A 26,839-nucleotide genomic window follows, 5' to 3' on the forward strand; every position below is an offset into this window, starting at 1 on the left:
ACAGTTAAACTTAAAATTGTTCAGAGCAGAGTCCATTGGACTAAAATGGAATCCCAACTTTATAATTTACCGTTTGGGTAACCCTAGGCAAGTCATTTAAATGTTCAATGTCTTAGTTTCCTACTCTGAAATATGATTATTATATGAATGGTTTCATCAGAGAGTTGCAGAGAGGATTGAGGGAGATAAAGCAAGTAAAGTAATTGGCACAAAGTGCTGAATATCTGTTTTCTATAATTATTAGAAACAAATAGAAGCAGAGGGTGTCCGTCAACAAAGGAACCAACAATCATGTCGAGATGAGCTGGCTAGTATAAACTTGTAAAATTTATCTACCTAAGAGGACAACAAAGAGGTAGGAATTAGTGTGCTGAAAGAATCTCTCAATATCTTATCAATATAATAGCTGCAATAAATGCTCTTGCAGATGGGAAGTAAATAATAAACATATATTTATAAATAAATATATGTATGTTATAATGTAAATATATAAACATATATAACTAGTCTATGCTGAGCAATATTTTTGTATTTTTGTAGAGGTTTTTATAGCTGCTTAATTTGCTTATGAAAGTCAGAACACATTTGGAAAAATAGGTTGCCAGGGAACTTTACCATATATACCAATATATGGACCTTAGACTTTAGGAAAAGTTCTTAGAGCATATCTTTAACTTATAGTTCAGTCTAAACATGGAGAGGTACTAAAGCATAGTAGTTAAAAGCACGGGTTGGAAGGATGACCTAATCTCAGTATTGTCACTTAACTAGCTATGTAATCTTAGTCAGACATTTTAATATTTAAACGTCACTTTCTCATTTCTTGCCTAATTCAAAGGGCCGTTCCGATTATTAGATAGCATGTTGTAAAGCACTTAGTATCGTGTCAGCCACTTAATAAGTATCTAATAAATACTAGATAAAATTCATGTATTAATAAGAGGAAAGTTAACTTACACTTCTTTATGCCACTGTGTAAAATAATTTAATTCTCTTAATAATCCTATGGGGAAGATATATTAGGCAATATTATTTTCATTTTATGGATGAAGAATCACGCATTCACAAAGATTAGGTGACTTATTTAAATACCTAATGGATGTTTATAGATGGGAACGAATATAGGTGGGATTTATTTAATTTTTTTTAACACCATGTCTATTGTTCCTCTTTATTTCGTTACTTACTAAAATTGTTTACTGTTCCTCTTTATTACGTTACTATATTAAAAATGTAGAGTCCACATTTTTTTTAAGCATCTTGCTTCTTTTCCTTTTTTTTTTTTTTTTAAATTTGTTTTTGGCCTTGCCAACCGGCTTGCAGCATATTAATTCCCGGACCAGGGATCAAACCCGCACCCCTGGCAGTGAAAGCACAGAGCCTAATCACTGGACCGCCAGGGAATTCCCCATAGAGCTCACATTTTTATTAACCAATTTTTGAGATTGGTCTGTCTGGTCCTCTGAAACACAGTGTGTTTGATTTTTAAAAAGGTTATATATACATATATTTATACACATATATATTGATATAATATATATAAATATACACACACTATTCAATTCTAAAAGAGTTCATACACACATTTTTTTTTTTTTTTTTTTTTTTTTTGCGGTACGCGGGCCTCTCCCTGTTGTGGCCTCTCCCGTTGCGGAGCACAGGCTCCGGACGCGCAGGCTCAGCGGCCATGGCTCCCGGGCCCAGCCGCTCCACGGCATGTGGGATCTTCCCGGACCGGGGCACGAACCCGTGTCCCCTGCATCGGCAGGCGGACTCTCAACCACTGCGCCACCAGGGAAGCCCCCCACACACACTTTTTAAGATTAACTTTGTTTTGATTTTCAAATTATGCATCCAGAAATAGGACTTCACTTTAACAATTTATCTTATTCCAGCCATTTTTATTTGTGATTACTGTAAAAAACAGATTCAAGTATTTGTAGGCCATGCAACTCGAGTTTTAATCCCTATTTTTCAGCTGAGACATCACATAAATTTTCTAACACAGGTCTATAAGGAACTCTCTTCTAAAGGAATTATGAGTTCAATTCTTTCGGGAATCCTGGAGATTCAAGCTCATTGTATTTAGCTTAGATTCAAACCTAGGCTGCACAACAAATAAAGACTGTACTCTGAAATAATTACACTGGAAGCACTGTGTTTTACAGTAAAAATGATATATTTAGTTTAAAAAATGGACAGTTGCCTCATTCACAAATATCAGATGACATCAATAGATATTTGCCCTTCAAATTAGGACACTGTGGTAATATTTTCCCAATATGTTCACTTCAGTAACTATGCCATAAAATCTATTTTAAATATGTTCACAGAAATTCTGTCAAATGAGAAATAGCATTTCTGCATTTTGAACTTAAAACACCTTGGAAACAAAGCTTTTAATGCAATGGAGTTATGCAAACTTGTGTTAATAAGCTATTAATATCTTGAGGAAGGAAAGATGTAAAAGTCTACTTTATCTGACTGTTTTTTTTGTCCTTCCCCTTTTAAAAGAATTAGGTTGAGAAAGCTCCTGCTTGCTCAACTTTTAATTATTCAAGAACTAATCCACTTTGTGGAGCTTTTATTTTTCTCTTTCCTGCTGTCTCCATTTGACCATTGCAGTGCTCAGCCATTCTTCCACCAGAGAAGGGAAAGGGGAGAATTCTGAAATCATCAAATGTGGCTCTTTCCTTCTTAGCATGGGAGAAGTTGAAAGTCATGGCTATATTTAGATTTTAGTATATTCAGTTAATTATTTTTATTAAGACTACCCTTTCTATTACTAATGCAGGCAACCAAGTCTTGACAGGAGAATCTTAAATCTGTAATTAATATAGTTTTCAACTTTATTTAATTATAAAAAGATTATTGATGTCAAAATGAAAACAAAAATGTCACTAAAATTGTGTTAGACTTTAAGTTGGTTTTAAATTGGTATTAAAGTATGAAAGCAAATATTTTTCCCAATGCAGTAGATAAGTGTGGAATCTAAATGTGGCAAAAATTTGTGATAATCAAATATAGAACCTAACATTAGCAATAGCAACACTGATTCCTATGTCCATAAATGGAATATCCTTTAAAGGCAAACCTGAGTGTAAGACATTTCTATAACATATAGCTACCTTTAATATCATCACTTTTTGAATATATTTAAATAGTGTGTTATAATTTTTACCTGTCCCTGTCCACTCTTTCATCTGAATCCTCAGTCTAAATATTATCCATATAAACACATTTAAATTCTATCATCTGCATGAAAGTTTGTTCAACTATTTTAGTCCATATGACCTTCTCTTCTTAAGACTAGCATTTTAGATTGTATTATTTCTGAAATTAAATAAGACTGAAAAATAATGAGACACAATATATGGTTATAAATTGAGGAATTATTGCTTTATCGTCTTGTCTTATGTGGTTCCCTGATATTTTAATTATAAGGTCCCTAAAAGGGAAAGTCAACATTCAACAAATATTTATTGAGTGTTTACTCTGTGTTAGGAATTGTATTAAACATTGGTGATACAGTGTAAGAAAAATGGATACATTCTCTTCATTTGTGGAGCTTATATTCTGGCAAAGGAACACATACAATAAACCATAGAGATAATTAGCATACACATGAAATACATTAAATAGTATTTAACTTTTGAGACATGCTATGGAAAATGTAATTAGAGCAGAATAAAGATAGATCAGAAATGCCTGAAGATTTCAAACTTAACTAGGGTGATTAGGGTAAGCCTTATTAATTGGAAAGATGGCAGTTGAGAAAAGACTTGAAGAAGGTGAGAGAGATAGGAATACAGATATCTGGAAACTGAAGGTGGACAGTAGAATTTTAGACAGAGTGAATAGACATGAAGATTAATTATTCCTGGTGTGTTCTAGGAATAGCAAGGAGGCCAGTGTGACTGGAACACAGTGAGGAAGAGAAGAGTAGCAAAGAATTAGGCTAGAGAAGTAATAAGGTGTGTATGATGGGGAGACGGGGGTGTTGACTCATGTAGGGGCTCTCAGGCCATTACAAGAATGGTTTTTACTCTGAAGGAAATAGAGAGACATTGAAGGATGTGTGATACAGTCTGATTTATAATTCGAGAGGATCACTCTGGCTCCTGAGTAGAGTGGTCTTTCTGAAAGGGAGGTCAATTAGGTGTTATTGTAATAAACCATAAGGAGAATTGATGGTGGCTTGCATCAGGGTGGGAGCAATGGAGGGAGAAGGAAGTGAGTGGAATCTGGATGAATTTTGAACATAAGACCAATAGGATAGCATGATGGATTGGATGAAGAGTATGAAAGAAAAAAGGAAATCAAGGACAACTCCAGGTTCTTTGTCCTAAGCAACTTGAATAAAGGAGTTATCTTGAACTTAGATGGTAAAAACAATATGTGAAATAGGTTTTGGAAAGAAGATAAATAGTTCACTTTTGGACATGTGTAATTTGAGATGTCTGTAAGACTTCTAAAAGAAGTTGTCAGATGGGTTTAGGAGAGAGGTCTAGACTGTAGATTTCAAAATGTAGGATTCATTATCATTTAGATCAGGGATCCCCAACCCCCGGGCCATAGGCCAGTTATTGGCCTGTGGCCTGTTAGGAATCCGGCTGCACAGCAGGAGGTGAGCAGTGGGTGAGGGAGTGAAGCTTCATCTGTATTTACAGCCGCTCCCCACCACTCGCATTACCCCTGAGCTCCACCTCCCGTCAGATCAGCCATGGCATTAGATTCTCATAGGAGCACGAACCCTACTGTGAACTGCGCATGCAAGGGATGTAGGTTGTACGTTCCTTATGAGAATCTAATGCCTGATGATCTGAGGTGGAGCTAAGGCAGTGATGCTAGTGCTGGGGAGCGGCTGCAAATACAGATCATCATTAGCAGAGAGGTTTGACTGCACAGAGACCATAATAAATCAATTGCTTGGAGACATATCAAAACCCTATCAGTGAGTGGCAAGTGACAAGCTGCATCTGATGGCAGGCTTTATAGTGGGAAGTGAGTTGATGTACTTCAATTGTACAGCTGCATCTGGTGACAGGCTTTAAGTCAGAATCCGACACTTATTTTAGTCCGTGTGTGGCTCGCCCATTATTTTACTTACCACTTCTATCCATGCCTCTCCGCACTGCACACTTGTCTCAGTCACAGTTTTGGTAAGCCCACAAGTTAACCCTAGCCAAAATGAGTAAAAAACAAACATCGCTGGAGAGCTTCTTTGAAAAGGGGGAAAGACCCAACGTTGAGATAGCAGAAGACTCTACAACTGCCAACAAAAAGAAAGCTGCATTTAAAAGAAAATACCAGGAGTCCTACTTAAATCACCGGTTCATTGCAACAGCTGATTCACATTCTCCAAGCCCATGTCGTATAGTATGTGGCGACTGGCTATCCAACGGAGCCATGAAACCTTCAAAACTGCTTCGCCACATGGAGACCAAGCACCCTGCATTAAAAGACAAACCTTTGGAGTTTTTTCAAAAGAAGAAAAACATGAACACGAAGAATGGAAGCAATTATTGAAGGCCACCACTTCATCAAATGTGTCTGCACTGAGAGCATCATCCTTAGTGGCTAACCGCATTGCTAAAGCTAAGAAGCCCTTTACTATTGGTGAAGAGTTGATCCTGCCTGCTGTTAAGGACATTTGTCATGAACTTTTAGGAGAGGCTGCAGTTCAAAAGGTGGCACATGTTTCTCTATCGTCTAGCACCATAACTAGACAAATTGATGAAATAGCAGAGGATATTGAGGCACAATTGTTAGAGGGGATTAATGAGTCACCGTGGTACGCCATCCAGGTTGACAAGTCTACTGATGTTGATGACAAGGCAGTAATATTTGTTTTTGTGCCATATATTTTTCAGGAGGATGTGCATGAGGATATGTTATGTGCACTTTTGTTGCCAACCAACGCCACAGCTGCGAAACTATTCAAGTCTTTGAATGATTACATGTCAGGAAAACTGAATTGGTCATTCTGTGCTGGTATATGCACGGACAGAGAGGCTGCCATGACTGGACGGCTTTCTGGTTTCACTACTCGGGTCAAAGAGGTCGCTTCTGAATGTGAGTCTACACACTGCGTCATCCATAGAGAAATGCTGGCTATCCGAAAAATGTCACCTGAACTTAAGACGTTTTGCAGGATGTGATTAAAATTATCAACCACATTAAAGTACATGCCTTAACTCATGGCTGTTCGCGCAGCTCTGTGAGGAGATGGACGCAGAGCACACACGTCTTCTCTTATACACAGAAGTGAGATGGCTTTCTAAAGGCAGATCACTGGTCAGAGTTTCTGAGTTACGAGAGCAGCTCCAGAGATTTCTTTTAGAAAAACAGTCACCACTGGCAGCGCATTTCAGTGACACAGAATGGGTCACAAATCTTGCTTACTTGTGTGACATATTCAACCTGCTCAATGAACTCAATCTGTCACTTCAGGGGAGGACGACAAGTGTGTTCAAGTCGGCAGATAATGTGGCTGCATTCAAAGCCAAACTGGAATTATGGGGGCGACGAGTGAACATTGGGATTTTTGACATGTTTCAAACATTAGCAGAGATTGTGAAAGAGATGGAGCCAGGGCCTTCTTTCTCCCAGCTGGTGCATGATCACTTATCTCAGCTTTCAAAAGAGTTTGAGCATTACTTTCCAACCACAAAAGACCTCCAAACTGGGAAGGAATGGATCCATGACCCATTTGTGCATAAGCCAGGTGAATTGACTTTCTCTGTGCTAGAAGAGGATCAACTGCTTGAGATCATAAGTGATGGTGGCCTTAAAAGTATGTCTGAGACAACTTCAAATCTCCATACCTTCTGGATTAAAGTCAAGGCGGAATAACCCGAGATTGCCATAAAAGTACTGAAAAGCCTGCTTCAATTTCCAACATCCCATCTTTGTGAATCAGGGTTTTCTGCAGTGACAGCAAGCAAAATGAGATTATGGAGTAGACTGGACATAACAACACACTTCGGGTGTCACTGTCTTCTCATCATCCCCAGATGGGACTATCTAGTTGCAGGAAAACAAGCTCAGGGATCCCACTGATTCTGCATTCTGGTGAGTTGTATAATTATTTCATTATATATTACAATGTAATAATAGTAGAAATAAAGTGCACAATAAATGTAACGTGCTTGAATCATCCTGAAACCATCCCCCAGCCCACCCCGGTTTGTGGAAAAATTGTCTTCCACAAAACCAGTCCCTGGTGCCAAAAAGGTTGGGAAACGCTGATTTAGACAGTATTTAAATCATGAGACAAAATGTGAGCACCAGTGATGTAAATGTAGATAAGGAAGAAAAAAGGACTAGGGGCTGAACCATGAAATACTCTGAAATGAGGTTGGGGAGAAGAGGAAGAATCAACATAGGAGCCTGAACAAGATCAATCAGTGAGATGGGAGGAAAAATAAGAGTACTGAATCCTAGAAATCAAATGAAGAAAATGTGCAAAGTAAGAAGAAGCGTTCAACTGTTTCAAATGATGTTGCTAGGTCAAGTAACATGATGACCAAATATTGCCTTTGGATTTAGTAATGAGGAGATCTGTATGACCTCATCTGGAATTGTTTTGGAGTGGAGGGCTTAAAGACTGGGGCGGGTTTAAGAGAGGATGAGAGGAAAGAATTGCAGATAGAGGATATAGACAACTCCATCTAGAGCTTTTGCTGCAAGGGGGTGAGAGACTATTAAGGGAAGAAAATCCAAGAAATTTTCTTTAGAACAGAAGAAATAATGGCATGTGTGTATACTGATTAGAATAAACAAGTAGAGAGGAAGATCTTGATGATGTGGTAGAGACTGAGGAGAATTTCTACAGTGATATCCATGGGTCGACAAGAGGGGATGGTTAACCAGTGGAGAGACTGGCTTTAGAGAGAAACAGGAGTAGTTTACCTATACTAATTTGGCAGAAATGAGAGAATTTGGGTGCAGATGCTGGTAGATGAATTGATAGGATGGTGACAGTCTGGAAATTATCCTTCGAGAGTTTTGATTTTCTCAGTGGAGTAGGATAAATAACCATGAACATGGGACAGGAGATGTGGGAGTTTGAAGACAGAAGAGAACATGTGAAATAGTCACCAGAAGAGAATGTGAGTAAATAGACGAAGGAAGTACAACATGATTGTTGGGAAGCATTAAGGCTCCACTTCAGAGCTACAATCATGAACTTAAAGTCATATCAATCAGTGTGACTGTTTTCTTCCGGATCTTTTCAGCCATAGGTAGAGAGCTGGATTCAGTCAGGGTTGTAATTTTACTGAGCATACATAGATATATAAAAGAGAAGCAAAGGTATCAAGGGGGTCATTTGATGACTGACCATAAAATCAAGCCATGCAAAAAGGGCAGAGCAAACATCTGCCCTTGAGAGAGGTTGAGAGAGGGAAACGCTGATTTAGACAGTATTTAAATCATGAGACAAAATGTGAGCACCAGTGATGTAAATGTAGATAAGGAAGAAAAAAGGACTAGGGGCTGAACCATGAAATACTCTGAAATGAGGTTGGGGAGAAGAGGAAGAATCAACATAGGAGCCTGAACAAGATCAATCAGTGAGATGGGAGGAAAAATAAGAGTACTGAATCCTAGAAATCAAATGAAGAAAATGTGCAAAGTAAGAAGAAGCGTTCAACTGTTTCAAATGATGTTGCTAGGTCAAGTAACATGATGACCAAATATTGCCTTTGGATTTAGTAATGAGGAGATCTGTATGACCTCATCTGGAATTGTTTTGGAGTGGAGGGCTTAAAGACTGGGGCGGGTTTAAGAGAGGATGAGAGGAAAGAATTGCAGATAGAGGATATAGACAACTCCATCTAGAGCTTTTGCTGCAAGGGGGTGAGAGACTATTAAGGGAAGAAAATCCAAGAAATTTTCTTTAGAACAGAAGAAATAATGGCATGTGTGTATACTGATTAGAATAAACAAGTAGAGAGGAAGATCTTGATGATGTGGTAGAGACTGAGGAGAATTTCTACAGTGATATCCATGGGTCGACAAGAGGGGATGGTTAACCAGTGGAGAGACTGGCTTTAGAGAGAAACAGGAGTAGTTTACCTATACTAATTTGGCAGAAATGAGAGAATTTGGGTGCAGATGCTGGTAGATGAATTGATAGGATGGTGACAGTCTGGAAATTATCCTTCGAGAGTTTTGATTTTCTCAGTGGAGTAGGATAAATAACCATGAACATGGGACAGGAGATGTGGGAGTTTGAAGACAGAAGAGAACATGTGAAATAGTCACCAGAAGAGAATGTGAGTAAATAGACGAAGGAAGTACAACATGATTGTTGGGAAGCATTAAGGCTCCACTTCAGAGCTACAATCATGAACTTAAAGTCATATCAATCAGTGTGACTGTTTTCTTCCGGATCTTTTCAGCCATAGGTAGAGAGCTGGATTCAGTCAGGGTTGTAATTTTACTGAGCATACATAGATATATAAAAGAGAAGCAAAGGTATCAAGGGGGTCATTTGATGACTGACCATAAAATCAAGCCATGCAAAAAGGGCAGAGCAAACATCTGCCCTTGAGAGAGGTTGAGAGAATTCATGAAAAGGTGGTGGTACTAATAGATTGGTGGTTTTGTTGGGGTCAAAGGAGGGTTGGAGTGGTATAAGAGGGAGTGTTCTGGAAAGATAGGAGGATGGAGTCAGTTGGCATTCAATTTCTTGATATTCCTGACAGTACCTAGATCAGACCTAGGAAAACAACAGAAATTGAACAAGTGTCTATTAAATTGGATCTAATTATATTTTTGCATCAATATCCTGAAGCAATGAACTAAAACACTACAAACATTGAAAGAAACGCACGATCTTAAGTACAGACGCTTTAGATTGAAATTAACTTTTCTAAGATGAAACAGGTAACTCTTTTCATACAAAAATAATATAAAGGACTTCTTACAAATACCAAATTTTAAATGATTTAGTGTTCTCTCAAATGCATTAAAGTTTATGTTTATTACTTTAAAAATTTTATATAAACCTGTACACATGATAATAGTTATAGATAGTGCATTTTGAAATGTTTCTCTGAATTTCAGAGGTATCATCAGCCCAAATGGTCTACCCCCTGATGTAAGTGCTGTAGGCTGAAAAAGGACTAAAACATTAATTTTATAGTTTGTATAAAAAAGGAGGGATATATATTGATAACACTTTAATATTTTCATCTGATATTTTAAATGTGATACCAATTTTTATATATTTTTTTCAATTTTGAGAAAGCAGGAAGGTTTTTGGATATCTAGTAAATTAGATTAGATTTAGGAGCAGAAAGAATGGAATTTATTGAGGAAACATTATAAGCACTTGGCTTTAGTTCATCTTCACAACAATTTTATAAGATGATTTATTATTGCTATTTAAACTAATGAAGAAACTGAGGCTCAGAGGTTTTGAAACCAGGCCAAGCTTATTCCAAACACTATCATGTTATATGTTTATTAAGCTGCCTCCATCAAATCCAGGATTTAAACTATTTGGGGGTATAAATTTTAGCTACTCAAAATTGACAATGCAACATTCATAATAGAGCATAATATATTGGATTTGTTCCATACATACTCTCCAGGTCAAATACAAACAGCCCCAACTTTCCAGAACTCTGAGTTTAATGCATACTCAGGATTGACATTGTGGCATTCTTATAGGGGCACTGTAAACTGTATTTGTTCTATAATTACCTTTGGTCAAATTTCAGATAGTACTATCAACTTTCTGGAACTTTGAGTGCATTGCTCAGGTCATAATGTTCTTTATTTCTGAATTTAATATACTGACAAGTACTATAAGCTTAGTTCCAAAACTATGTCCTCTTTATATATAGTTCAACCAATAGCTATTAGAAGGAACAAATAAGAAGAGGGGGCTACTCAAAATAGGCAGAATGTCGATATGAAGACTTGATAACTCATGGTCTGATAATAAAGGAGGTGATGGGAAAAACTACAAAGTTAACACCAGAACTCTTAAAGTCTACCATTCTTATTTTGTGTAGAGGCAAGCATCTACACATACTAAAACAATTTAATAACACAAACCATAATGAACTCAAGTCAACCTGGAAAAGTTCAATTGCATTCATTATACTCATTGAAAGAAAATAATGTGATATGAAACATTTTTGGAATATTTTCCATTCAGAATGATTCAAATAAAATTTTAAAATTTGAGGTGTAAAAGGATAAACTGTAATTTTTTTTGGAAAATTATTTTGTGTATAAACCCACATTCCCCCAGGATATTTGGTAAGTGAGGCAATACTCTATTAAGTAGGAAGTACTGATTAGAGTTAGATTTCAGAGACACAGTCTATCATATGGGAGAAAGCAAAAGCATCCAGCAGTTAGGTTAGTAAATTTGGGAGAAAATGTACAGGCCAGTCATATATTAAAGACAGAGAGAGAGAGAGAGAGAGAGAGAGAGAGAGAGAGAGAGAAAAGAACAAACAGACTGGAATGATTTGCTTTACCTCCAACCCTTCAAATGAAGGGAGCCAAGAACTCAGTAGGAACCCAAGCAAGAAGAGTTAAAAGTCTCCTGTAAGACCGCCTATTTTAGTGGCATTATAAAGAGAAAAGCCAAATGCAGGTAAAGTAATCAATACTTTGTGGCAATCATGCAACTGATTCTGCCTTTAGGACATGTCTGGCTAGAGAAAATTTTGAGAAAGTCTTTATGACCTTGACCAACAAATTCTTTCATAGAGGAATGAATAAGACTTAGTCAAAAGGAGTTAAAATGACACCTGCCCTCCCCACCTTCTCTCCGCTTCAACAGCAAATATATTGAGTCACTACTATATTAAATGGACCTATTTAATAATCTTACCTCATTTTTGGCTAATGATTTTTTTTCATTCATTAGCAGTCAACTGCTTTATTGAGCATTTACTATGCCTGCACTTTGACAGTGGCTGTTGTGAGTCTAGAAACAGTACAAGGTGCAGCAGTTCTTTTCAGGAGTTTATCCTGAAGCTGCGAGGGAGTATGGCCTAGTAGAGAGAGGACTCACAATGCTTCATTGCCAGTTCAATTCTGTTATTTTACAAATTCTAGGAATTACAGGAGCACACGAAGACAGGCGAATCAATCAGCTCAGGAAAGACTCTGCTGACTCTAGGTGACAGAGCCCAACACAGACGTCAGAAGGATGAGGGGGTGGGAACAGTTCCTTTCTCCCTTATATTTAAATATATTACCAGATTGGAAGCTCTATCCCCCATGGAGTAAGTGCTGGCAACACACATAAAAATTATATGTTGGTTTTATTTCCTCATGAAGACATTAGAATGAGTTAAAAATCCTGGCATCTAGCTAAGAAGGTGGCAGGAGAACAGACCTGGTTTTTGTTGCCATCATATTCCTCTATGGAAATAGAGGAGTCAATCCTCTATTTTAACACTATAATCTTGGGCAGAAGTAGACTCTGTAGAAAGGAAAGTAGTCTTACAGTGAGGGAAGTGCTAGTGATTTTCAGATAAATAGCACATTAAGAGCATTGAAAGTGAGGTTTTTAATAGGACAAAATAATAAGCTTTACTCTAAACAAATGGCCTAATGATTTGCCAAACATCAGAGCATATTTATTGCAAAATGAAAACAACTGCAGGGTAATATTTTCTCTCCAACCCACATAAGGCATCCCAAAATAGACTTCCTTAAGAATTTATATATACACTACTAGAGTCTCTATTCTTTTCTGAATATGCTCAAAATTTTAAAGATTTTAATCATTTAACTGGTTACTCATATCTTCTTTCTCTGGTGTGTTTGAGAGAAACTCCCCCTCTTCACTGAAAGCTGAAGATATTATTTGTCTTCAGTGTTTTGTATGCATTTGGTGAAGGGGTGGAATAATTGGCAAGTCAGTAAAACACATAATAATACCTTCAACTCTGATCGCCTTTCATTATAACTAACAACAGTGATTTGGCCCACTATGATGCTGTTCAAATTCATTCTTGTACAGAAATAAGTTTTAGAGGATGAGAGAAAAATCACTTAATTGCTGCAGAATTAGGAAGCATTTTCACATTAATTCATTTTCATTAAAGTCCTTAAATTAGAGTGTCATAGTTTCTCTGAAGCTATGACAAATCAACAGACTTAAAACTGAATCACTGCGCAATTAAACCTTATCATTCATTATCTTGCTTTATCATATAAAACAATTTACTCCATTATGACCATGTATCAGCTCTGCAAACAGGAATAGACTATTTATTCAGATACCACACTATCATAAAATGCAGTTATCTCTGATGGACATAAGATTATAGTTTTACTGTTGGATTAAGATCTGAGGAAGAAAGGATAAAAGATCCATTGGCATAGAAAGCCAATGATTTACCCATGGATTGCTGTGTGTAATTTTTGGGAATTTTCCTTAGAGAGGAAGGGTGATTTACATGCAGCATGAATATTTATTTGCATCTCTCTCTCTCTCTCTCTCTCAAGAAAGATAAAGGTTAATGTACTTATTTTTAAAAAGAAAGACTAGAATCTTTATTGAACACAAGAGGTTGAAATCTGCTTTCAATGTTCAAGCATATAGAAATCACTAAGATACAGTATTTGTCCTAGAAAAGCCTGTAATGTAGTGAAGAATAAAGAGTATTATTAGATGATCCCTAGCCTGTACTCAATAATCTGAGAATATGTATTTTTATCACAAGCAACCAAGAATATTTTAAAAATTGACCATATCCTAGGCCACAATGTGAAAGTCAATGAATAAAGAGAAATCATCCAGACTATGTAGTCTGCAACATATTTCAATAAAAATAATATGAAAACTAAAAAAGCTGCAAGTTTATTGGAATACTAAAAACAACTGAGTAAACTGTAAGAAAGGAGAAGGGGCATAATAAAAAAGCTGCAGTATAAACTAGAAAAATAGAAATTAATGATTGGAGAAAAAGCCAGCCAACCAACCAGTACTGAGACAAATAAGTCAAAAAAGAATTATTTGAAGGATTAGTAAAGTAGAAAAACCTCGGGCCATATGGGAGATAAAAACATACAAGATAGATGGAACAATTAAAAAACGTTAAGAATACAAAGAAAGAAACAGCCATGGATATGGTAGAGATTTATAAAACACGTAAAAGAAGTCTATGGACAATGTTTTACAATAAAATTGAACATCTGGGTGATGGAATAGATTATTTCCCAGGAAACTAAAACTTATAAAAAAGTGATCAAGAAGACATAAAGGAATGTGGATGGACGTAGAGACTGTCATACAGAGTGAAGTAAATCAGAAAGAGAAAAACAAATATCATATATTAACGCATATATGTGGAATCTAGAAAAATGGTACAGATGAACTGGTTTGCAGGGTAGAAATAGAAACACAGATGTAGAGAACAAACGTATGGACACCAAGGGGGGAAGTGGGTTGGGGGTGATGGTGGGATGAATTGGGAGATTGGGATTGACATATATACACTAATAGGTATATAAGAACCTGCTGTATAAAAATAAATAAATAAAATTTGAAAACAAAAAAGAAGATATAAAGGTATAAGGATGGGAAAGAAAAGAAAATTGTCACATGCAGATGGTATGATTTTATACACAATAATTCAAAAGAATCTACTGGTTATATATTAGAATTTATATTTCAGCACCATGGCTGATTGTAAGATCAAAATATCAAAATTAGCAATATTTCTATATAGAATCAACTAAAATTTACTTAAAATTTCTAAAAGGAATACACGAATTCCATGGCGGTACAGTGGTTAGGACTCTGCGCTTCCACTGCAGGGTACACGGGTTCAATCTCTGGTCAGGGAACTAAGATCCCACATACCGTGCAGCATGGCCAGAAAAAAAAAAAAAAAAATAAATAAATAAAAATAGAAGGAATACAATTTATAAAACTAGAAACTTAAACTACTCAGAGATAACTCTACTGAAATGTGTGCAGCTCTTTCTTGAAAGAAATCACAACTTTATTGAAAGACACAAAATAAGATCTAAATAAAGGTAAGTACCATGTTCACGGATTACAATACTTACTATCACAAAGATATCAATTCATCCCAAATGAATCTTTAAATTCAAGCCAATTAAAAAAATTCTAATAGATTGTTTGTGAACTTCAACAGGTTAACCTAAAATTTATATGAAGAACTGAGTACCAAGAACAGAGAGACACATTGTAAAAAGAAAGAAGACCTATATTATCACATATTAAAACTTAATATTAAGTTATAATGCTTAGAACAACGTGATATTGGTACAAGAATAGGCAAGTAAGCTGATGGAGCAAGACAAAGAGTTTGGAAAAATGTCTTTTATATGTAAAATAGGTATATTTATAAATTAGTGAGAAAACCAAGAGACTAATAAATGTTGATGGAACAATTAATCATCTATTCATATGGAAAAATAAATTTTGATAATATATAGCACAAAAGATAAATTGCAAATGAATTAAAGGCCTAAATGTGAAAAGAAAACTAATAGTTTTGGAAGAAAATGTAGACAAACATCTTTATGATATTAGCATATGAAAGAATTTCTTTAAAAAGCTGTAAAAATACAGCCCCAAAGAGAAGAGCGATACGTTTTAGTATATTAAAATTGGCAACTTCTCTACAACAAATGGCATCCCAAGCAAAGCAAAAAGACAAACCACAAACTGGGAGGTGATATTTGTAACCTATTTAACCAATAAGGGATTAATGTTCACAGTATGTAAATCTTTCAAATCACCAAGAACCTAACAAACAATCCAAAATAAAAATGGACCAAAAAGTCAATTTGCAGAGAAAGATACTCTACACTTGCTAATAAAAAGAAATGAAAAAATGTCAACTTCACTGGTGATTAATGAAATTTAATTTAAGATATTGAGCTATCCTTATATATCCATCTGACTGGCCAACATTTAAAATATCGAATAACCCCAGGTATTCCAGGATATGGAGCAGTGGGAACTTTGGTACTATGCTGGTGCAATTATATTCACACGGATCATTAAGGACAAATTTAAGAAACATAATGTAGAATGAAAACTTGCAGAATAACATACACAATGAGTTAGCACTTCATTGAGTTTTTTTTTTTTTTTTCGGTACGCGGACCTCTCACTGCTGTGGCCTCTCCCTTTGTGGAGCACAGGCTCCGGACGCGCAGGCTCAGCGGCCATGGCTCACGGGCCCAGCCGCTCCGCGGCATGTGGAATCTTCCCAGACCCGGGCACGAACCCGTGTCCCCTGCATCGGCAGGCGGACTCTCAACCACTGCGCCACCAGGGAAGCCCGTTCATTGAAATTTTAAACACACTAACTGAGAGGAAGGAAAAAGGGATGGAGATAAGAATTTACAAGTTTCATTTAAGAAAAGCTAGAGTGTTATATCTATAATAAATGCTATCACTTTAATCTACATGGTGGGCACACTACTGTCTCATATTATTTTCTCCATGCTTAAAATGTTTACCATTAAAAAATTAAAGCTACATAATTTTTTTTTTTTTGCCTGTGTTGGGTCTTCGTTGCTGCTCATTGGCTTTCTCTAGTTGCAGCAAGGGGGGGCTACTCTTCCTTGCTGTGTGTGGGCTTCTCATTACGGTGGCTTCTCTTGTGGAGCACGGGTCTAGGTGCGTCGGCTTCAGTAGTTGCAGCAGGCGGGCTCAGTAATTGTGGCTCACGGGCTCTAGAGCACAGGCTTAGTATTTGTGGCACACGGGCTTAGTTGCTCCGTGGCATGTGGGATCTTCCCGGACCAGGGCTCGAACCCATGTCCCCTGCACTGGCAGGCGGATTCTTAACCACTGCACCACAAGGGAAGTCCCTACCTAAATACTTTAATATAACTAAGTGTCAAGTGTTTTCAATACTAAATTGAGTTTTGAATGATAAGTAAGTTTGAACCAGGGGAAAAGAAGTGTGAAAGGTGATTTAGGCAGAGGAAATTATATAAATAGAGTCACAGAGTTATTGCAACAGCATTAAACATTTGAGGCAGCTAGCTCTTCAATATCTAGACCATAAAGTTAAAAAGTACAAATCGTCTATGTGAGAAGAGCAGATGGAATGGAAGTGTAGGTGGTCAATTGTGGGAACATTTAATGCTGTGTTAGGGAGCCTATACTCTATCCTAGATCAACTGAAGTACCTTAAGAAGGAGAGCCGCCTAGTCATATTTACAATTTAGAAAGTGCTGAAGCTACTTTGTGGAGGATAGGTTTGGGAATGGTGGTGGTGATAATGAGAGGGGGAGACCAATTAGAAGGCTATGTTAACCAGTCTGGAAACAGACAAGACACTAAATTAACATGGTAACAATGGGAATGGTAAGAAAGAAACAGACTAGACGCACATTTAGGAGGTAAAATTGGTAGAATTTGGTGACTTAATGCATATGGGAGTCAGAAGAAAGAATGGATTTTTGCATTGAATATCTGTGTGGATAATAGTAACATTAACAGAAAACTGGATATAATGGAGGAAAAGCAGATTAGGGTGGATCATGAGCTTCGTTTTAAATACGTTATGTTTGGAGGTGTTTATGGAACATATTATAGCTATGTCCAGCCTGCAGTTGGCTATACCAGTCTAAAGTTCAAGGGAAAGGTCAAAACTTGACGTGAAGTAGTCTTTCTCCCAAGAACAAGAATATTAAATATATTTCTATATGGAAGGATGGAGCTGATTTTAGTGGTTCCTCATCACTTACTGCAGCATCATTTCTGTCTTTTCCAGCACTCAGTTACAACATTTAACAGATCCCAGTATAAGAGTTGGGGACCCTATACTATGTAGGATCCCTAATGTAATATAATATAAAAATATATATTTTAAAAGAATGCTAAAGTATAATGTTTCTTTACCTACTAGACATTTACTGAGCACCTGCCATGTATAGGTATTGTGTTAGTAGCTCCAAATAGAGAAATGAATAAGATAATTTCTGACTTCAAGGGTTTTACAATCTTGTCAAATTCATAGGGATATATAGAAATTAAATTACAGTATACCTGAAACTAACACAAGATTGTAAATCAACTATATTCCAGTAAAAAGTTTTAAAAAAAATTAAAAATAGAATTGCGATATGATCCAGCTATTTCACTTCTGGGTATTTTTCCAAAGAAAATAAAAACACTAATACAAAAAGATATATGCACTCCAATGTTCATTGCAGCATTATTTACAATACCAAAGATATGGAAGCAACTGAAATGTCCATCCACAGATGATTGGATAAAGATGTGTCACACATATACAGTGGAATATTACTCAGCCTTAAAACTCTGAAACTGCAACAAAATGAATAGATCTAGAGCGTAGTATGCTAAGTGAAATAGAGAAAGACAAACACCACATGATCTCACGTTTAGAATCTAGAAAACAAAGCAAAATGAAAACAAACTCATAGATACAGAGAAAAAAATGGGTGATTGCCAGAGAGGAGGGCATGGGGACTGGGAGAAATAGGTGAAGGGGAATAAGAGGTAAAAACCTACAGTTATAAAATAAATAAGCCACGAGGTTGTAATATACAGCATAAGGAATATGATCAATAATAACTTTGTATGGGGACAGATTGTTCCTTGGTGATCTTGGTGATCATTTCATAATGTATGCAAATGTCAAATCACTATGTAGTACACCTGAAACTAACATAATATTGTATCAATTATATTTCAATAATAAAAAATGGTGTCTTTTAAACAGCCAAAAATTTGAAAATATCAATAAAATAAAATTTACCTTTTGAAATATTAAAAAAATAAATTACGAAGTGAGACGGAAGTATAAAGATATACAGAGGAAGAAGCAATTAATTCTCTTTGTGTATAGGATGTCAGAAAAGTTCCCCAGACTACAAAACATCAGAGATGTCTTTTTAAAGGTGAAGAGGACTCTGGTTGATAAGGGACAACAGTGGGAGGAAGAAATATTTTGGGCAGGGAAAATAGTATCATTTCTTGTGTCACAGTAACCAGCCTGATGCATTTGAGAATGATAGTTTGGCATTACCTGGGGATGAAATGGAAGGGAGTTGGGTTAGTTGATAGTGTGATTAGAGAGGTAGTGAAAGCTATTCACAAAAAATTTCTAGATATGTTTCTGCCCACAATAGTTCACTTATCTAAAGGTTTTAATATAAAGTAGTATTTTTAAATTATGGAAGGAGAAATGGTGAATTAGGATAAGTGGAAGAATTACACATGACAAGTAAAGATTGGAGGCACAGGCACAACCAAGATCAGATTTAAACTCAGCCTCCAATTGAATTAATTTCATAAAGGGTCACTCATCAAATTCCAACACAAGTCAGGCAAATGTTTACCTAGATTGACTAGCAATTGCATGAGTCCCTGCCTCCAAATAAACATTCATTTTCTGTCCCTAAATCCCAATACTGATTATATTCTCTCATGTCTTGACTCTTTTCCACTGGGGCTATTCTAACCTTGTCAAACTGTGATGCTGACACTGCATTTTCTTTCTGCCACCTGCTCTTTCTTCACTTGACAGATTCCCAAAGGATGTATTATGCTCCTTAAGTAACTGTCTAGGTCTCTGCCACAGAATTCAGTGACAGCTTTTTAGGTATGATTTTGTGAAAGGACTGATGTGTTGAAATCTTTTACTGTTTGTGTCACTTCTAGCAATGGCTGATATGTCATCATGCTCATTAAACCTTTTGTACTATACTAACCTTGCAGAATGATTTGCCATGCTTTGCTTTGTCTTTTTCCACAATATAGCAATCATAAGCATAGCTAAAAGTCTAAAAGTCCCTAAATACTACTTACTAGGACTTCTAATGATGCTCACAGACTTACTTCTAAGTAGGAGTATAACCTGCAGTTTACATAGTGACGACACAAATTCCTTGATGCAAGAGGACCGCTAGGAGATGATTATAATGCTCATAAAAATGTCATATTTCTTAGGAGTTTTGTGTTTGTATTTGGTGATGAATTTTCTTCTGATTCTCTTTAAGAACAAGATAGATTTTTTATTTACATGAACTATCCAGCCAAACCTTCATGAAGGCCAAGGGATGTGTTATATTTGGCCATATGACATTTCTCAGAAATTGTAATTTGAAAATAGAATTTGATGTGTGAATGTATATAAATAGCATTATTTGTTATTAAAGTACAGAACTATCAATTCATAATAATATGTGACCTGTAAATCCATTTTTAAAAGAATAAATGTATGCCTTTATGTCATCTTTCAATGGGCCTAAATGTGGTTGCTGTTCTCTCTCTAAATCGGCAAATGGTCCCTTTAGGATTGGCTTCCTGAAAACCCCCTAAGTGGTAAATCAAGTTGGTATAGAAAGATGTGTGTGTCCCCCATTTGCACTCTATTGGAAAATTTTATTTATTTATTTACTTTTGGCCTCAACACACAGCATGCGGGAATCTCAGTTTCCCGACCAGGGATCGAACCCGTGCCCCCTGCAGTGGAAGCGCAGAGTCTTAACAATTGGACTGCCAAGGAAGTCCCATGCACTCTATCTGTTTCCTTCAAATGAAATGCTGTCCTTTATTCAGATGCTACTGTGCTTCATGGAATTCCTCAAGCCATATGCATTACTTGAACTCTGATATTCATTGATTATTTGTAGGTGTTAGTCTTCTTTCCCCAGTGATACTGTAAACTTTTCTATGACTCTCATATACTTGAACTGAAGAAATCACTAGCCATTTAAACTGGTACATTTCAACAAATGTTCGATGTTCCAGAAGGACCATTCATTCGTGAATTCGTTCAATAAATTTTATTGAACTCCTACAATGTGCCACACACTGTTTTAGGCAGCAGAGATGTATCAGTGACCAAGATAACAATAAAAAATTAGAACATCACTGAATTTTAATTTTAGTTAGGGGAATCTAGACAATACATAAACAAGTTAAAAATATAGTATGTCAGTTTCTCATAAAGACTATTAAGAAAATAAAACAGGGAAGGGACATAGGATATGCTTCTAGTGCATGATAAGACCAGTTATTTTGAAGTGCACAATATTGTATTGTTAACTATGGGCACTATGTTGGGTTGGATGGCAGATCTCTAGAATTTATTCATCCAGCACAAATGAAACTTTATACCCATTGAATAACAACTCTTATTTGTCCTGTCTGGGCTTGGTTATTATTTCTTAGGGTAACTTTACGTAACTACACTGACTGGATTATGTCCTACTAGTATGCATATCCTTCACCTCTGATGTATCTTCACACAGCAATAGGCCAAAAATATAACAAATACTACTGAGCACTTATTATTCACCAGGCATTGCTCTAAACGTTTGAGACACATCAGTGACCAAAACAGAGTAAAATCCCTCCTGCCACATAATGGAGTTTGCATTTTGGGGCAGGAGAAGATAGACAAGACCATAAAAAATCAGTAAATCATATATACTGAGAAGATGGTCAGTGCTACAGGAAAAAAATGGAGCAGAGTAAAGGAAACTGGGAATTCAATTCCAAGAAGGGTTAACGTGTAGGCCTCATTGAGCAGGTGATACTTGAGACATGTTGGAAAAAATTTTACCCTGAGAATGAGGAAAATAAGCAGTGTAAAGTCAGTAAAATAGTCTAGAAAAGATTAAATCACATATCTGAATGCAGAGGGAAGTAAGGCCCGAGTGAGTCAAGGACATAAGTAAGAGGGGAGAGAAGTTTTCTGTCTTCGATTTATAATTCAGCTTTTCAACAAAAATTAAATTAGAGTTGCAACAAAATCAAAGAAAAAGTGTATATCATTTGCTAAGAGAAAACATTCAAACATATTTTCAGTTAAAAATTCAAGCTATTTAGAGATGAAATGAGAATCTTACCATTTTTACTGATGTCGAGTTCTTTAAGGTTAACTAAACTAGCAATAGTGGTTGGCAGATTTGAAAGGTCATTGTCAGGAATACTTAGTTTTCTTAGAGCTTGACAGTTGAACAATTGCTGTAAAAAGAAAATAATAATTAATTAGATCTCAATCTGGTTAAATCCATTCATATATAAACTTAGTAACAAGATTCAATTCACCATCTTTACAAATGTGATAGTAAAAGGGCCCAACCCCAAAAGGCTCACCTTCTTCCACACCCATCTTCTCGGTTCTCTTCAGAGTTTTTTCACATTCTATTGCCATGTTAGTACCTCCCTACTCTCTGCTACCCACATTCGCCACCCAAGGTATTCTACTTTTCCCCTTCTGTTTAACATTACTGTTCAATTTGCCACTGAACCAACTGATTTATTTTTTTCTTTGAAATAACTTCTGGAGTAGCCCCTTCCTTTTCATTCTCACAGCTACCAGGATTACCTCAATTCTCTTTCTCCACAACCACATATTACTTTCATTTAATCATGTTGAACAGTTGTTTATCTGACATGCAAGAACTGCAATACAGTTGAATACATGAGCTCACATTTCTTTTGTGTGTCCCCATACTGCTTCATAAATATCTACCAAATGAAACATTTAATCTCTGATACTTGGTGAAAAATAACCACTAGTGGTTGGTTCACTTCTGCCACCAATCCAAAAGTACTAGATGGGGAAGAGTCAAGTGTTAATGCAATGGTTCTCAAATCCAGCATGGTTTTAATCATTGGTGGTGGAGGTGCTTGGTTAAAATGTGGGTCCTTGGGCTTTACCCAAAGAAGTACTGATATGGTGGGTCTGGGATGAAGATCAAAATCTTCGGGCTTCCCTGGTGGCGCAGTGGTTGCGCGTCCGCCTGCCGATGCAGGGGAACCGGGTTCGCGCCCCGGTTTGGGAGGATCCCACATGCCGCGGAGCGGCTGGACCCGTGAGCCATGGCCGCTGAGCCTGCGCGTCCGGAGCCTGTGCTCCGCAACGGGAGAGGCCACAACAGTGTGAGGCCCGCGTATCACAAAAAAAAAAAAAAAAAAAAAAAAAAAAAAAGATCAAAATCTTCATTTTTAATAAACACTCTAGTGATCTGGTTATTTTTATGTAGGTGTTTCCAGTATCACATTTTTGGAAACAATATGGTTAGATTTTTTAGCTATGTCCATCTCATCATCACTACTCAAGATTTGAACAGCTGGGTCAGAATTTTTGATTCATTTCTGGAAGAATTATCTTAATGAGATCTTTTCTGTTTGACATTTCTAATTCTGTTTTGCTGAATTTCCACAGATGAAGTCTCTGGTATCCATGACTATGCAATTGGCCCACAGTACATTTAACTGCTGCTTGTTCTTAAATGTAATTCATAATTTATAGGCAAAACAATGTAGTATGTGGTTGTTATTTCTTAACTCATTAGCTTTTTAAAAAATAGATTGTGCTGGTTATTACTTAAGATAAAATATGTAGTTTCTTGCTTTTGGCTGACTTGCTTTTGGCTCCTTACAAAGATTATTTGCAATACTTCATGTAGTACTAGGATTTCAATATTCTCCATAGAAATGTTGCTACTTCTTTTTATAAAGTCTAAAAAAGAGAACTTTGATGGATAGTTTCCACTAACTACTAATTTTCCCTTTAAAAATAGAAAAAAAATATGTCTACACTCATGGCCAAGGTTAATTTAAGTTTTTGTCCAGTCTCTATCATTCTGTTAGGACCACTGCACTACATGCAATGTGGTTAGTTATAGATGCATAGATTTTAAAAAATCAATTGCCTCTTGGCTGATACTGGTAAGATGTATTAACTACATTTTAGTCTGATTATTATAACCATTTTATGTAAAATTCAGACAAATTATTTTCAAAACTGTTTTTTGCTTTGTAAATTCAAGCCTCATCTCAACTAAATACTCAGTTTATCTCAAGAATTAATAGAGGTCCCTATATTCTTCTTCAATTTTAAATGAAGCCACATCAGGAACATAAGATTTGGGCACTCCTGAACACCCTATTACATAAGAGAATCCAAGATCCTAAGATCTTGAGAGAGGCTAAGAGCATGCCATTTGGAATCAGATTCATGTAGATTTAATCCCCACTTATCTACTCACTTGCTGTGTGATCTTGGGAAAGTTACGTAATATCTCTGAATTCTACCAATTTCCTCATCTGTAAAATGGGGACAATAACATTGCCTAACTTGAAGGATTGTTGAGAGGATTAAATGAGTTACTATATGTCATCAGTTCTAAGTCTTGCACTTTTTCATGTATTAACATCTTTGCTGTTTGGGATTCATCTTCAATCAACATTGTTATATTTGTAAGCAGTGTTGTTTTTTTTTTTCTTAGTGGTACTACAATAATGGTAATGGTGTTCCTTATAATCAATGGCCTTGGATTTGATGAAATGAATTACTTGTAAAAGTGTAAAACTGTGTTTGGCACATAGTAAGAGCTTGATAACTGTTAGCAATTACTAATATTTATATGTTAATACAGAAACAGAAATATACCTATATAATAATCTATTTCTTACTTTTCTAGATGATGAGGTCTCTGAAGGCAGGAGTCATGTCTGATTCATCTTGGTGTCAACCTGTTTCACCTCTGTATATATCAAAGTGACTAGCCCAGTGTCTTTTACATAGTGTATGTTGCATAAATATCCTTGAAAGTATACTTAGATAAGTAAAGAGAAAATGAAGAGAGTGCTAAGCTCCAGCTGAGTGGTACTTCACTGGTTTGGAAGTTTCAGATAGATAAACAATCTCAGTGGAATCTAAATTTAATAAATAAGCAGTGAACTCTTGAATATGAGTCATGATGTCTATAAAGTGGCAAAGAAATTAAGAAGGCATTTTAATGATTCTTTCAATATTCAAGATTTGAATGAAAATGATGTAAAGAATGATCATGAAATAGCTGTAATTCTTCAATATAGTATAAAACAGCAACTCTAATAGCTTATTAAAGTAAGACTCTTAATGACTATGCCAAGGTAAATAGATATAATGAAAACACACTGGTAGAATATCTGCCCTAAGTTATGTTGATGATGGTGACAAGGTTGACTCATGAAAAAGTATTTCTGGAAGAGGTAATAAAAAATGGATCACCTAAGAGCCAGCACAAATTAGCCAGATGAAGTCTAAAGAGGGATAATGTTGTATTTGTAGCATCTAAAGATACTCCAAATTCAAAGACTGTGTAACTCAAACTAGTTTCAAATATTTGCTTGACAGCATGAGGATATTTGGATCATGGAGTGAAATCTCTGCATCCACAACATCTACATGCATTTAAAATATATTTATTGAATATCTATTATATAGTATGGTCTATGTTCAGCACTGAGGGTAAGGATGTGAAAAGATACCTGTCAATTTCTATTTTCAGCAGTATGGTGGACTAAATATTCAAAGAAAAACTTTTTAGTACAGCAAAATCACACACACACACACACACACACACACACACACATTCCTTTAATGCATAGGTGAGCTATGGCTGTAAAATACTGGAATTTCTCAAATTCCAGAATAACAAGAAAATGCTAATACACCGAGTTAAGTGGGTCTGTATTTAGCTTTTGCTCTGGTGGTATCTATTGGTCTCTGGTGGCTGAAGACTGAGGGTTTTTTGTTTGTTTGTTTGTTTGTTTGTTTTGCAAATGGAAGGATAGAAGACTGCTTGGGATTTGAACAGAGGTTGGAGATTGGCTTAGAGACCACTCCATACATAGTTGGGTTCTCCTGAGGGTGATACCGTCAGTGAGTGAAGTTAAAAAAACAAACTGGGTCCTGCAAAAGGAGTCAGTGGTGAATGCATGACTTTCTCAGTTTCGTCTCTGAGTGAAGCGAGAAGAAAGAAAGGAAGGAAGGAAGGAAGGAAGAAAGAGAAAAAGAAAGAGCGAGGGAAGGAAGGAGGGAGGAAGAAAGAGGGAGAAAGGAAGGAGGGAGGGAAGGAAAGTAGGAAGGAAGGAAGGGAAAAAGAGAGAGGGAGGAAGGGAGGGAGAAAAAAGAAGATAGGGAGAAAAAGAGACAGAGAACAAATAAAACAAAAACAAAATGTCTAATTGTGGAATTAAAAAGTCAGTGTAGGTCAAAACAGAAAGCAGTATCTATTTTTAGTGGCATAAAAATAGATATATAGATCAATGGAGCAGAATTGAGAGCCCTGAAATAAACCCACTCATGTATGGTCAACAAATGTTTGACAAGAGAGCCAAAAAGATGCAATGGGAAAAGGATAGTCTCTTCAATAAATGGTGTTGGGAAAACTGGATAACCATAAGCAGAAAATGAAATTGGACACCTATCTTATACCACTCACAAAAAAAATAACTCAAAATGGATTAAAGACTTAAATGTAAGACCTGAAACTGTAGAATTCCTAGAAGAAAACATAGGAAAAAAATCTCCTTGACATTGGTTTTGGCAAAGATTTTTTGTGTATGATACCAAAAGCAAAGTCAACAAAAGCAAAAATAAACAAGTAGGACTACATCAAACTAAAAAGTTTGTGCAGAGCAAAAGAAGCAATCAGCAAAAATAAAAAGGTAACCTCTGGAATGGGAGAAAATACCTGCAAACCATTTATCTGAAAATGGGTTAATATCCAAAATACACATGAAACTCATACAACTCAATAGTAAAAAAAAAAATCTAATTAAAAAATGGGCAAAATATTTGAATAGACACTTTTCCAAAGAAGACATACAGAAAGCCAATAGGTATATGAAAAGATGCTTGTCTTCACCAGTCATCAGGGAAATGCAAATCAAAATCACAATGAGACAAGAACTCACACCTGCTGTCATCAAAAAGACCAGAAACAGGGCTTCATTGGTGGCTCAGTGGTTGAGAGTCCGCCTGCCGATGCAGGGAACACAGGTTCGTGCCCCGGTCCGGGAAGATCCCACATGCCGCGGAGC

The 26,839-nt window shown here is 36.3% G+C and overlaps 1 protein-coding gene across 15 annotated transcripts in view; it reads right to left on the reverse strand.

Moving 5' to 3' along the window:
- Nucleotides 1–26,839, reverse strand: part of LRRC7 (leucine rich repeat containing 7) — a 499,495-nt gene that overhangs the window by 266,343 nt on the left and 206,313 nt on the right. For all 15 annotated transcript variants that reach the window (XM_028489260.2, XM_028489268.2, XM_028489261.2 and 12 more), the window contains one exon: nt 21,865–21,982. In XM_028489260.2, the coding sequence (XP_028345061.2) occupies nt 21,865–21,982 (118 nt within the window). The remainder of the gene's footprint in view (nt 1–21,864; nt 21,983–26,839) is intronic.

The sequence above is a fragment of the Physeter macrocephalus genome, chromosome 4, assembly GCF_002837175.3.
Source record: "Physeter macrocephalus isolate SW-GA chromosome 4, ASM283717v5, whole genome shotgun sequence".
In the NCBI taxonomy this organism is placed as follows: domain Eukaryota; kingdom Metazoa; phylum Chordata; class Mammalia; order Artiodactyla; family Physeteridae; genus Physeter; species Physeter macrocephalus.